The sequence below is a fragment of the Hemiscyllium ocellatum genome, chromosome 15 (assembly GCF_020745735.1).
Source record: "Hemiscyllium ocellatum isolate sHemOce1 chromosome 15, sHemOce1.pat.X.cur, whole genome shotgun sequence".
NCBI classification, from domain to species: domain Eukaryota; kingdom Metazoa; phylum Chordata; class Chondrichthyes; order Orectolobiformes; family Hemiscylliidae; genus Hemiscyllium; species Hemiscyllium ocellatum.
In genome coordinates this window covers 27,909,599-27,923,349 of record NC_083415.1, presented here as the reverse complement: position 1 = coordinate 27,923,349, position 13,751 = coordinate 27,909,599, and the positions used below count along the sequence as shown (strand labels likewise).

At 39.5% G+C, this 13,751-nt stretch overlaps 1 protein-coding gene across 1 annotated transcript in view; it reads right to left on the bottom strand.

Annotated features, from left to right (window-relative positions):
* LOC132822653 (cadherin-like protein 26) overlaps positions 1-13,751 on the bottom strand; it is a 95,071-nt gene that overhangs the window by 65,871 nt on the left and 15,449 nt on the right. Inside the window, exons 3-4 of the mRNA XM_060835900.1 lie at positions 3,648-3,776; positions 1,961-2,119 (exon numbers count right to left, since the gene is read on the bottom strand). Of these exons, the coding sequence (XP_060691883.1) occupies positions 1,961-2,119; positions 3,648-3,776 (288 nt within the window). The remainder of the gene's footprint in view (positions 1-1,960; positions 2,120-3,647; positions 3,777-13,751) is intronic.

The window sequence follows — 13,751 nt, the reverse complement described above, 5'->3', positions numbered from 1 at the left end:
TAATTTTTCATTCCTATACCACAACACTTTGGATTAAATTTCTGTTTTAATTGTTTGCAATGTTGGAACATAGCATGATCTTTTTGAAGGTTGTAAAACTATCCTGAGCCAAGTCTTCTATACTGTACATTGTAGCCTAGAAATCTACTTCCAGGCTTTATCAGAAAATTAACAACTACATTTTTCATAGACTTTTACAACATCCAAGCAAAATGACAGGACTGTACAATTTTGCTATGGTAATTTCAGAACACACCATTTCATTACTAATTAGGTTTGAGATCAGCCACTTGAGAAGTGTGAACACATTTGTAACTACTGATACTTCACTGGTTCAGAAGGAAGTAACAAGCAATCTAACCAACATAAATGATGACAAATTATGAAAAAGATGGGATAGACTGGAGTTGTTTTTCTTGGAGAAGTGGGGAACAATGGAGTACATGATTGAGATCGATACAATTATGAGCAGCACAGCTAGAATAGAGAGGAAGAAGCTTTCTCCCTTAATGGAGGATTGATGACATAGATTTCAGGCGAGGGGTGAAAGGATTACAGGTGATGTGAGGAAATTGTTTCTAACTCAGAGGGTGGTGGGAATCTTGATCTCACTGTCTGTAAGAATGGTGGGTGCAGAAAGCCTCATAATATTGAAGAAATGTTAAAATGTTTCCAATCATTGGAAAATGGGATTTAGAATAGTTAGGTGGTTGTTTTTGACTGGCTACACTCGATGGGCCAACGGGTCTTTTGCTGTTCTGCAGACCTCTATGACTATGACTCAAAATTCAGGAATGCAGGAGTGGAGTGCAATGAATTTTCCAAGTCAATTCCATGAAGAATTTATAAAGCCCATTGTGCTGTTTGGGGCTACCAAGTCTCTTTTGTCTGCAAATTAAAGAATTAATGCACAGCTTTCATTTAGGGTGACCCAAAAGCATATTTCAATGTAATGTTTTGAATATAATGTTGCAAGACTCAATCAATAATCTGTGTAAATTTTACAATAAATACTGTGAAAAGCTGAAGAGAAGTGTAAGGATTTTACAACTTAAAGAAGAGCATCAAGGTAAGGCAAGATCATTAATTCTGAGATGCAATGTTACAAATCCAAGGCCCACTTCCATGCTTTGTATTTAATAAAGATGGACTGTGTAGGATGCCAAGAATGCGACTGAAGGCGATTTTCTCAGGTGAATTTTTAAACTGAGAACACATCCAACTGACCAAGTGGAGCTAAAACATCACACCTGAACAAAGAGATTTCCCATATTGTCCAGGCTGGCATTGCTCAGAATCAGCAAACTAAAATCATTGATTTGAACAATACAGTGCGATGATTTGCTTGAATGAACTGTCATGTTTACTCAAACAACAACACTTCAAATCAATTAGCTTTAAAACACTTCAGTTGCTTGAGGATGTGAAGTTGACCATCTAAATGTAGATTACTTTTAAAGGTAATTACAGGAGAGAAAGAAATAACTGATTGTTAATTTGTCTGAGAAAAAAATTATTTATTCATTCATCCTCATAATATTTCCAACTGCTGTCTTTCTAAAACATAAACCTTTTAACATGTAACCACGAAAGACGCACTGAGCACCATTCATTGAAGGATTAGCATCTTGTCTTAGAATAGACTGAGTGTGCAAACGTTTGATGAGTTCAAGAAACGCTGAGGGAGAGTTGTAGTTAAGAAATCAGAAAATGTAATAGTACACTGAAAGCCAAGACAATATGGTATAAAACACTGTCTGAATAATATCAAAAAGATATTTTCCAATCATGATGAATTGAAAACCCAATCGATAATAAAAACATTGTTCAGGTGAAATGTTGCAGGTATAGTCATCCCATAATCTTAACCCACATTATTCATTTAAATATTTGGTTATGGCAACAATTTTATGATGTGGATTTGGGAATCCTGAAAAGTTACAAAAATATTGAACCATACTGCAAACAGTGGTGTTTTCTCACGGTCAACTTTGCGAGTAATCATTATTGATCCCAAGCTTCTGTTTAAATAAAACAAGCCCATCTCCGGTGGGATGTCAACTCCACTGCCACTCAGTCTGAATACAATATTCTCTGTAACTGTCTTGTCATTATTGATCTGTGAAAACAAAATAAAACTGCTATAAATTAAACTCATTGCTTTGCTATCATACAATACCAAATGATCAGTCTGGCCTCAAAGCTAATGGGTGGAAACTAGTTAAAACACAGTAGATATCAGGTCATTTTATGTTAACTCATGTTTTGTATCATTTTGTATAATTATGTAATTAATATTCAATTAACAAAAACAGCAATAACATGTATAAGTTAATGATAAAATACATAGTAAAAGTGAACAATTTAGACTTTGATACTAAGTTTGATTCCAAGAGTAGTGTAAAGAAATAGGTTAAAGTATGGACCCACATTTAACAAGGCAGCCTGGAGCAAGCAAACAATTGTAATGTTTCGGTGGACTCAATGTCATGATAATGTAAGTTTTAGGTGACATCGATGACAGAATCGATTTTGTCTGAAATAACAGTAAACTAAATGTTATTTGATCAAATTATGTGAGGTACAAATAAGAGGGTCATTTGATCACAATACACAGCCATTGGCTCTTCAATCTCAGAATGAGGGCAATGATCAAGAGGATATAGATGGTGGGATCATAATCTTTACACAATTCAATGACTTGTTGCATATTAATTAAGTTGGTTTTCATCTAGATTAAAGTGCAAGGGAAACAAAGGAGAAAGGTGAAAGAGTGGAGCTGCAAAAGTTGAACCACAGGCTGGTCAAATAATACACAGGAAGACACAAAGGCAATGAATTAAAAGAAACATATATTCATGATTGAGAATTGAAGGAACAACATTAGGAGAAGACAGAGTTGTTATTCTATCCAGCCAAAGGTGCAACACGATTTTGCACATACTTTTATTTTTAATTTTATTTTAATTTCATGCTGACTCTTATCTGATCATGGTTGACCATGGTTTTCAATTCTCAAATTGAGTCTTTGCATTACATAAAATATTCTCCAGGAGTAGTTTGGATGTACCAGTGAGAAGGTTCAGAGAGGCAGAAAGATGAATGTGGAGCTGTGCAAGAACAACTGGAGCCAACATGTCTGGTATTGGTACTCTCAACAGCTTTAACAGTCAGCTCTACCTCCCCTGGTCCAATTTAACTCTGTGTAAATTAGTTAAATTCTCTTCTCTCTTTTCCCATCTCTTTCCAAATGTTTTGCAACATAGTTCAGTCATGAAGATAATCTCAAATGGTAAGCAAATCCTTCTTTTTAATGCCATTTCATGTTATACCATCTCAACTGTGTTGGGTGTCAACAAAAGTTTGAGCAGATACAATTCTTTATCTTCAAGCCAATCAATTATTCAAGCCACAGATATGTTACCTGTCTCCACAATTATTGGATTTGACCAACCATTTTAGTTACAGAAATAGCATAGTTACGGGTTGAAGTTTTTTTTTAAAACACCACAAAAATATTATAAAAATATTTAAGCATACCAATAATTTATCTTCACATACAGCTACATTACATAAGGTGACTGTATTCTTTTACATTTAGCTCTACCTATCAACCAAAAAGAAATTTGTGGAAAACAGTGACTTACTCGCACAGCAAATTTAGGGAAAGGTCCTTCATCTTCTTCCACAACATTGATAGTACCTAAAACCCACATTCTCTTCTGACGGTGCAGTACAACCGGCTCTACTTCTTTAGCCTCTTGAGAGCCAAAGTTCTGAAATAAATCACCTTGTTATTGAACTGTTATTCATAATTAATATTGGCTATTATAATTTTCTGTGAATTCACCTTGTTATTTTAGAACAAAATAAAAGGAATGCAAACTAGAAGAGCAATCACAATCCTTTTGAATTTGTAATCAAATAGCCTTTTTACTATGGCATTTTTCTTGATAAGTTATGAGATAGCTCCTCAGTGTTTGTGTACAAGACTTTAACATTTGAAATAAAAGACCAACATTCAATGTTTAAGATGGGGGAAAATTGACTCTAGGTATTCCTGTTTGTTCAGGAAAAGGAATTGTATGTTAATTTGCCAATTATGAAGAGAAATAACAGACATTTTGATAATAACTTGTAATTGTTTTCTACATTACAACTTTAACACACTTTAAAGTCCATTGTTGGCTGTACCACATTTTCAGGCAACCTGAGATTTTGAAAGGCAGAATACCCAATGCAAGGCATTTTTTTTACTGAAAAGAGAAATATATCCAAGAGAAAATGAATTCATGGAGCTTTAGAGTAAAACAAATGATATTATAATGGATACAATGAAATTCTTGAGAAGTTACTTCGGCTATAAAAACACAAATCACCGTGGTCTCACAAGATATATCCTCACACAGTAACTTTATTGGAAGGGAATAATTGGGTGGTTAGTCTTTACTGATGGACCAGGAATCAAATGTTGTTATACATACATAGTGATGCAGTCAGATTCAGTATGCATACATTGGCAAGCTTGGGGGCACCACAGAATGGCTGCAGTGTGTAATGGACAGACAAATACAGTGATCTGAGAGGTGAAAATTCTCTTTGATAATAACTTGAGGAAATAAAAGGAGAACATTAGATTTGGTACTGGGTAATGAACCTGGCCAGGTGTTAGATTTGGAGATAGGTGAGCACTTTGGTGATAATGACCACAATTCGGTTATATTTACTTTTGTGATAGCAAGGGATAGGTATATACTGCAGGGCAAGAGTTGTTGCTGGGGGAAAGGCAATTATGATGTGATTAGGCAAGATTTAAGATGCATAGGATAGGGAAGGAAACTGCAGGGAATGGGCACAATTGAAATGTGGAGCTTACTCAAAGACCAGTACTGCAAGTCCTTGATAAATATGTACCAGTCAGGCAGGGAGGAAGTGGTCGAGCACAGTAATTTTCTGTGAATTCACCTTGTTATTTTAGGAACCGTGACATACTAAAGAAGTTGAATCTCTCTTCAAGTGGAAGAAGAAGGCTTAGGTTAGGATGAGATGTGATGGCTCAGTTAGAGAGCTTGAGAGTTACAAGTTAGCCAGGAAAGACCTAAAGAGAGATCTAAGAAGAGCCAGGAGGGGACATGTGAAGTCATTGGCGGATAGGATCAAGGAAAGCCCTAAGGCTTTCTACAGGTATATCAGGAATAAAAGAATTACTAGAGTAAGATTAGGACCAATCAAGCATATTAGTGGGAAGTTGTGCGTGGAGTCAGAGGAAATATGGGAAACACTAAATGAATACTTTTCGTCAGTATTCACACTAGAAAAAGTCAATGGGGCTGAGTAGAATACTGAGATACAGGCTCCTAGATTAGATGGGAATGAGGTGCACAAGGAGGAGGTGTTGGCAATTCTGGAAAATGTAAAAATAGATAAGTTCCCTGGACTAGATGGGATTTATCCTTGGGTTCTCTGGGAAGCTAGGGAGGAGATTGCAGAGCCTTTGGTTTTAATCTTTATGTCATCATTGTCTACAGGAATAGTGCCAGAAGACTGGAGGATAGAAAATGTTGTTCCTTTGTTCAAGAAGGGGAGTAGAGACAACCCTAGAAATTATGAATCTATGAGCCTCACTTCAGTTGTGGGTGAAATGTTGGAAAGGGTTATAAGAGATAGGATTTACAATCATCTAGAGAGGAATAAGTTGATTAGGGATAGTTAACATGTTTTGTGAAGGGTAGGTCGTGACTCACAAACCTTGCTGAGTTCTTTGAGAAGGTGACAAAACATGTGGATGAGGGTAAAGTGGTTGATGTGGTGTATATTGATTTCAGTAAGACTTTTGCTAAAGTTCTCCATGATTGACTAATGCACAAAATATGGAGGCAGGGATTGAGGGTGATTTAGCAATTTAGATCAGAAAATGGCGAGCTGAAAGAAAACAGAGGTTGGTGGTTGATGGGAAATATTCATCCCGGAGTTCAGTCACTAGTGGGGTACTGCAAGGATCTGTTTTGGGTCCTCAGTTGTTTGTCATTTATAAAAATGACCTGAATGAGGGCATAGAAGAGTGGGTTAGTAAATTTGTGGGTGACACTAAGGTCGGTAGAGTTGTGGATAGTGATGAAGAATGTTGTAGGTTACAGAAAGACACAGATAAGCTGCAGAGCTGGGCTGAGAGGTGGCAAATGGAGTTTAATGCAAAAAAGTGTGAGGTGATTCACTTTGGAAGGAGTAACAGGAATGCAGAGTACTGGGCTATTGGTAAGATTCTTGGAGTGTAGATGAGCAGAAAGATGTCCAGGTACATATATCCTTGAAAGTTGCCATCCAAGTTGATAGGGTTGTTAAAGAGGCATATTGGAGCTTTTATTGGTAAATGGATTGAGTTTCAGAACCATGAGTTCATGCTACAACTGTACAAAACTCTGGTGTGGCCACATTTGGAGTATTGCTTACAGTTGTGGTCACCGCATTATAAGGATGTGGAAGCTTTGGAAAAAGTTCAGAGGAGATTTACTAGGTTGTTGCCTGGTATGGAGGGAAGGCCTTACAGGAAAGGCTGAGGGACTTGAGAGAAGAAGGTTGAGAGGAGACTTAATTGAGACATATATGATAATCAGAGGGTTGGATAGGGTGGACAGGGAGAGTCTTTTTCCTCAGATGATGATGGATAACACAAGGGAACATAGCTTTAAATTGAGGGGTGCTAGATAAAGGACAGATGTCAGAGGTAATTTCTTTACTCAGAGGTAGTTCCTTTACTGCCTGCAACAGTAGTAGACTTGCCAACTTTAAGGACATTTAAATGGTCATTGGATAGGCATACGGATGAGAATGGAATAGTGTAGATTAGATGGGCTTCAGGTTGGTTCCACAGGTCAATGCAATATCGAAGGCCAAAGAGCTGTCATGTGCTATGTTCTTTGTTCTATGTTCTAACAAGAAAGATTCATATTTTTACAAATAGATTCACAAGTGAAAAAAGAAAATTTGGCTATTGGGCCTTCTGTAAGGCCTAGGAAAAAGTGAGGACTGCAGATGCTGGTGATAAGAGTCAAGAATGTGGTGCTGGAAAAGCACAGCAGGTCAGGCAGCATCCAAGGAGCAGGAGAATCGATGTTTCGGGCATAAGCTCTTCATCAGGAAACTCTTCCTGATGAAGGGCTTATGCTCGAAACATCAATTCTCCTGCTCAATCTGCTGTGCTTTTCCAGCACCACACTCTCTTCAGTATGGCCTGTACTAATTTTAATTACTTTTCAAATTCATTAACAATTTTCCTTCTGTAAGCTAAGCATTCAAGTCAGACAAGTACAAACAAAACACCTTTGTAATGAAGTAAACCAAACTGAGCATTATCTAATGTTAGAACAAATTGTCTGCCAAAAGTCTCACATATCCTCACACTCTGTACAGACCTCTGAAAACTCCATGCTCAGCAGTGACTTCTGGAAGTGGAAGAGATTACTGAATCGGCACACACCAAAACACAGGCAGCTTCAAGGGTAAGTTACTTACAAAGAGTCAGAGATGGTGAACAGATGATGGCCCTTCCTGGTGTGGCTTCAGTAATGGTCAGATTGTTGAAGATATACAGTAAGTAAGCATCAGGATTGTCTTGTGAAGATTTGTGATTTTCTCCTCAGATTTTAAGTAGCAAATTAAGAATCTTGCTGTTAAATAGTAACTACCTTATTTCCACTCATTTGAAACACATATTAGCCTATCCTGTCTTTTTTTTAATGCCACTTCCATTTCTCTTCTTCTGTGAGAAACTAGCTGGTGCAAATGCTAAACATGAAAGTCAATGTAGGCACCCTGGTACTTCATGCTACAATGTGAACATGCTCCTCGAACTTTTGTCCAAGTTGACATTGTCAAGTCACAGCCTCTCCATACTATCATGATGGCTCTCAAACCAAATCATATTCTTGATGTTGGAGCTCAGGTTTACCTACACATGCATGCTTCTGCCATTTTGTTTTCCTGCAGGGACAGACATATCGATACAGAATTCATCTTGTGTCTTTTAACTTGCTTTCTTAGCACTTTGCATTTACTTGGAGGCTGCCAGCCTACATTGTCTAATTATAGTGCCAGGGAGGGGCAGGTAGCGAGCAATTAAATGTTAAGGGGTGAACTTGTTACTTGTGATATGATAGACTTCAGAACCTTAATAATTGTTCATGGATTGAATGAATTAATAAAAGATAAACTGTTGTACGTGGAAAGAAACAGCAACAACTCTGTCTGTATTAAACTATTAAAGACAAGAATAAACAATACAGTAATTGGAAGCAATTAGCCATATCAGGGAGCCAAGTTTACTGCTTTGACACCTGTTTGAGAAACTGAATGCTTTATTGCTGCAAAGGACAAGGATTACCCTGCAGAAGAACTCAAGAAGTTAATTTGGTGGTATAGAGTCATAGAGATGTACAGCATGGAAACAGACCCTTCGGTCCAACCCGTCCATGCCAACCAGATATCCCAACCCAATCTAGTTCCACCTGCCAGCACCCAGCCCATATCCCTCCAAACCCTTCCTAATCATATACCTATCCAAATGCCTCTTAAATGTTGCAATTATACCAGCCTCCACCACATCCTCTGGCAGCTCATTCCATACACGTACCACCCTCTGTGTGAAAAAGTTGCCCCTTAGGTCTCTTTTATATCTTTCCCCTCTCACTCTAAACCTATGCCCTCTAGTTCTGGACTCCCTGACCCTAGGGAAAATACTTTGCCTATTTATCCTATCCATGCCCCTCATAATTTTGTAAACCTCTATAAGGTCACCCCTCAGCCTCCGACGCTCCAGGGAAAACAATCCCAGCCTGTTCAGCCTCTCCCTGCAGCTCAGATCCTCCAACCCTGGCAACATCCTTGTAAATAGTGGACAGTGGATGAGTTTATCTAAGATTACAAAGAGATCTTGATCAGTTGGGTCAATGGTCTGAGGAGTGCCAGGTGGAGTTTAATTCGGATAAATGCCAGGTATTGTTCTTTGGTAAAACAAACAAAGGCAGGACTTATACGATTATAAGTAGAACCTTGGGGAAAGTTGAAGAACAGAGAGACCAAGGGGTTCAGATACATAATTCTTCAAACATTGTGTCACAGATTGACAGGATGGTTAAGAAAACATTTAGCATGCTTGGCATCATTGCTCAGACTTTGAGTATAAGAGTTGGGAAGTCATGTTGATTGGTGAGGACTCATCTGAAGCCCTGTGTCCAGTTCTGGTCACTCTGTTATAGGAAGGATATTATTAAGCTGGAAAAGGTTCAGAAGAGATTTACCAGGATGTTACCAGGAATGGAGTGTTTGAGTTATGGGCGAAAGCTAAATAGGCTGGGAACTTTTTTCACTGGAGCATAGGAGACTGAAGGCTGAACTTGTAGAGGTTTATAAAATCATGAGTGTTATCAATAAGGTAAATGGCAAGTGTCTTTTCTCTAGAGTGGGGGATTGCACAACTAGGGGGTCACCTATTTTTAAGGAGAAAGAAGAAAAATTTAAAAACTCATAAACAGCTTGTGAGGCCTTGTCTTTTTTTAAAGTTGCAACAATAGAAGCAGCCTGCATTGGTGTGGTCAAGCATCCACAGAACCAGGATGTTTAGGTTTTTTGAGATTTTCAGTAGGAATTGTTCCTGGGGTCATAACAGGGTTAAAAAAGCTGCAGTATACCTCTCCCTGCCACACTCTGAGTTTTCTCTTGACATTTTTCCTCCTGAGCTGCTAGAATTGCATGTGAGACATTCTAGTTTATTGATTTTGCCTTTGCCAGGGAGTGTCTTTATGAAATGTTCCAATATTGGAACCATTTCTGATTAGTAGTTAAATAATCTATTATTCGGTTAATCTTTCTAATAGAGTTAAGTTATTCAAATGTCCTTGCTCTTTTGCTGTATTTTACATACAGTGTATGAATAAAGTGTGTTTTGCTTCAAATCTGGTAGCTTGACCAATCAAATTGCATTCAAAATGAAATCTCTGGCACTTGCCTTTAAAATAAGAAAAGTCAGGGCATAGACCATCCACTTCATATATTTTTAGGAGACCTGCTCTGCTCCATAACAATGGTGAAGCATAAACTTGCTTACTTGAGAGGTCTTATCTTGGTGGCTACATGCAGTAAAGTTTAAATAATTGTTTCAGTACTTGATAGTCAGTGAAATTTCTTAACAAATAGCTGAATTAAAGGTAACTTGTGATTTATCCACAACACACTGTACAGGACAATGTCAAAATCAGATCTGCAGCAAGCAACTTCCACTGCATGTACGTCAAGCAAGATGTGAAACTGGAAACTGTTGTGAAACTAGAAAGCATTATGAAAAGATTTACAAGGATATTGCCAGGGTTGGAGGATCTGAGTTATAGGGAGAGGCCATATAGGCTTGGGCTGCTGTCCCTGGAGCTTTGGAGGCTGAGGGGTGACATGTCAGAGGTTTATAAAATCCTGAGGGGCATGGATAGGGTAAATAGGCAAGGTCTTTTCTCCAGGGTGGGTGAGTCCAAAACTAGAGGGCATAGGGTTAGGATAAGAGGGGGAAAATTTTAAATGGACCTAAAGGGTGACTTTTTCACACAGAGGGTGGTGCATGTATGGAATGAGCTGCCAGAGGAAGTGGGGAGGCTGGTACAATTGCAACATTTAAAAAGCATTTGGATGGGGATTTGAACAGGAAGGGTTTAGAGGGATATGGGCCAAATGCTGGCAAATGAGACTAGATTTATTTGAAATATCTGGTCATCATGGACAAATTGGACTGAAGGGTCTGTTTCAGTGCTGTATATCTCTCTGATTCTTTGACTCAAAATGGCCACATCTAAAAGTTGAAGGCCAGCAGTCCTTAGTGAGGTCAGGAGGTACAGTTACATATAATCAAGGAGCTCATCCAATACCAGGCCAGGGTGATGCTTACAGTCAGTTTGGTCCAATCAAAATCCAGAGATCCAAGTCCCTGCACTCCAGCCCACAGTTAGCTGTACAGGTCAGTGCAATCAATCCAGTGATCACCACACATCATAAGACCATAAAACACAGGAGCGGAAATTAGGCTATTCAGCCCATCAAGTCTGCATCATCATTCAATCATGGCTGATATGTTTCTCAATGCCATTCTCCCACTTTCTCCCTGTAACCCATGATCCCCGACCAAATCCTTCTGCAGCCTCCCTGCCTCCTCAATGCTACCTGTTCATCTACCTATCTTTGTATTGACTGCAAATGTAGCCAGAATGTCCTTGGTTCCTTCAGCTACATTGTTAATGTATAAAGTGAAAAGTTGTGGTCCCAACACTGAGCCTTACAGAACTCCATTTGTCACCAGCTGCCATCCTGAGAAGGTTCCTTATATCCCCACTCTCTGCTTTCTGCCAGACAGCCAATCTTCTATCCATGTGAGTATTTTGCCTCTGATACTATGGTCTCTTATCTCACTCAGTAGCCTCCTGTGTGCCACTTTGTCAAAGGTCTTCTTGAAGTCTAGGTAGATAACATCCATTGGCTCTCCTTGGTCTAATTTGCTCATTTCTTCCTCAAAGAATTCTAGCAGATTTGTCAGGCATGACTTCCCCTTGATGAAACCATGTTGACTTTGCCCAATTTTACCACACACTTGCAAGTATTCAGAAATCTCATCCTTCACAATGGATTCCAGGATCTTACCCATGACCAAGGTTGAGCTAATCAGTCTGTAATTTTCTGCCTTTTTGCCTTACTCCCTCTTTAAACAGGGGTGTTACAATTTTCCAGTCCTCTGGTACCCTCCCTAATTCTAGTCAGTCGTGAAAGGTCACCTTAATGCCTCCACTATCTCTTCAGCTTGGAAATGGGATAAGGTGGGGGGAGGGGAAATGAGGAAACTGGTGAAGTCCACATTGATGCCCTGGGGTTGAAGTGTTCTGACACGGAAGATGAGGCGTTCTTCCTTGGGCGGTGAGGGAGTAGCGATGGAGGAGGCCCAGGACCTCCATGTCCTCAGCAGAGTGGGAGGGAGAGTTGAAATGTTCGGCCTCAGGGTGGTGCGGTTGATTAGTGCGGGTGTCCCGGAGATGTTCCGTAAAGCGCTCTGCTAGGAGGCGTCCAGTCTCCCCAATGTAAAGGAGACCGCATTGGGAGCAATGGATACAATAAATGACATTGGTGGATGTGCAGGTGAAACTTTGATGGATGTGGAAGGCTTCTTTGAGGCTTTGGGTGGAGGTGAGGGGGAGATGTGGGCACAGGTTTTGCAATTCCTGCAGTAGCATGGGAAGGTGCCAGGAGGGGAGGGTGGGTTATTGGGGCCGTGGACCTGACCAGGTAGTCATGGAGGGAATGGCCATTGTGGAAAGTAGATAGGGATGCGGAGGGAAATATATGCCTGGTGGTGGGGTCTGTTTGTAGGTGGCAGAAATGTCGGCAGATGATACGGTTTATGCGGAGGTTGGTGGGGTAGTGGCTGATGGCCAGGGTGGTTCTGTCCTTGTTGTGGTTAGTGATAGTTTGGTGCACTGACCCCTACACTGCTGATCTTATTAACCACCCTGTCTATATGTGACGTAAACAACAAAGAATTATGTGCCTGAACCCTAGGCCTCTCTCTTCTACAACACTACCCTAGGCCTTACCATTAACTATGTATTCTGCCCTTGGTTGTTGTACTAAAATCCAATACCTCACAGTTATCTAAATTGAACTCCATCTGTCATTCATCATCCCATTGACCCATTTGATCAAGACCCTTTTGTAATCTTGAAAACCTTCTTCACTGTCTACGATGCCACCAGTTTCGGAGTCATCCACAAACTTACTAACCATGCCTTCTATATTCTCATCCAAATCATTTATATAAAGGACAAACCCAGCACTGATCCCTGTGGAACACCGCTGATATCAGGCTTCCAGTCTGAAAAACAACCCTCCGCAACTACTCTCTGTCTCCTGCTGTTAAGTCAATTATGCATCTATTTGGCAAACTCACCCTGAATCCCATATGATCTAATGTTACTAATTAGGCTACCAAGCAGAATCTTGTCAAAGACTTATTGAAGTTTAAGTAAACAACACCTGCTGCTCTGCCCTGATCAATCTTTTTGGTAACTTGCTCAAAAAATTCAGTCAAGTTTGTGAGACATGATTTTCCGCACAGAAAACCATGCTGACTATCTTTAATCAATTTTTGCCTCTCTAAATGTTTATAAATTCCATCTTTTAAAATCACGTTCAACAAATTACCCACAACTGAAGTCAGACTCATAGGTCTATAGTTCCCCAGATTCTCCTTATGACCATTCTTAAACCAAAGCACAACATTAGCCATCCTCCAGGAATCAGGCACCTCACCCAGAGTTATAGGTCATGCAAATATTTCTGCAAGGGGTCTCTCAATTTCCTCCTTTACCTCCCACATTGTTCCGGGAATGTGTTCAATTTGAGCTGCTCCATTACTGCTAGCTATTTCCTCCATAAATCTCTCCACCCTCTCTCTCGCTCTCTCTCTTTCTCTTCTTTTTCAATTTCCTCCCTTACTTCCCATAGCATTCAGGAATATGTGAGATCAGGTCCTGGAGATTTATCTACTTATATATTCTCTAAGAACTGTTTTTAAAAAATAATAGTTATTTCTCTGAGCTCTCTAGCCTCCATTTCTTTCTTCACAGTAAAAACTGATGTGAAACATTAATTTAATATCTCTCCCATCTACAAGGGTTCAACACAAAGATGACCTCTTTGATCATTTAAGGGCCCTACCCTCTCTCTAG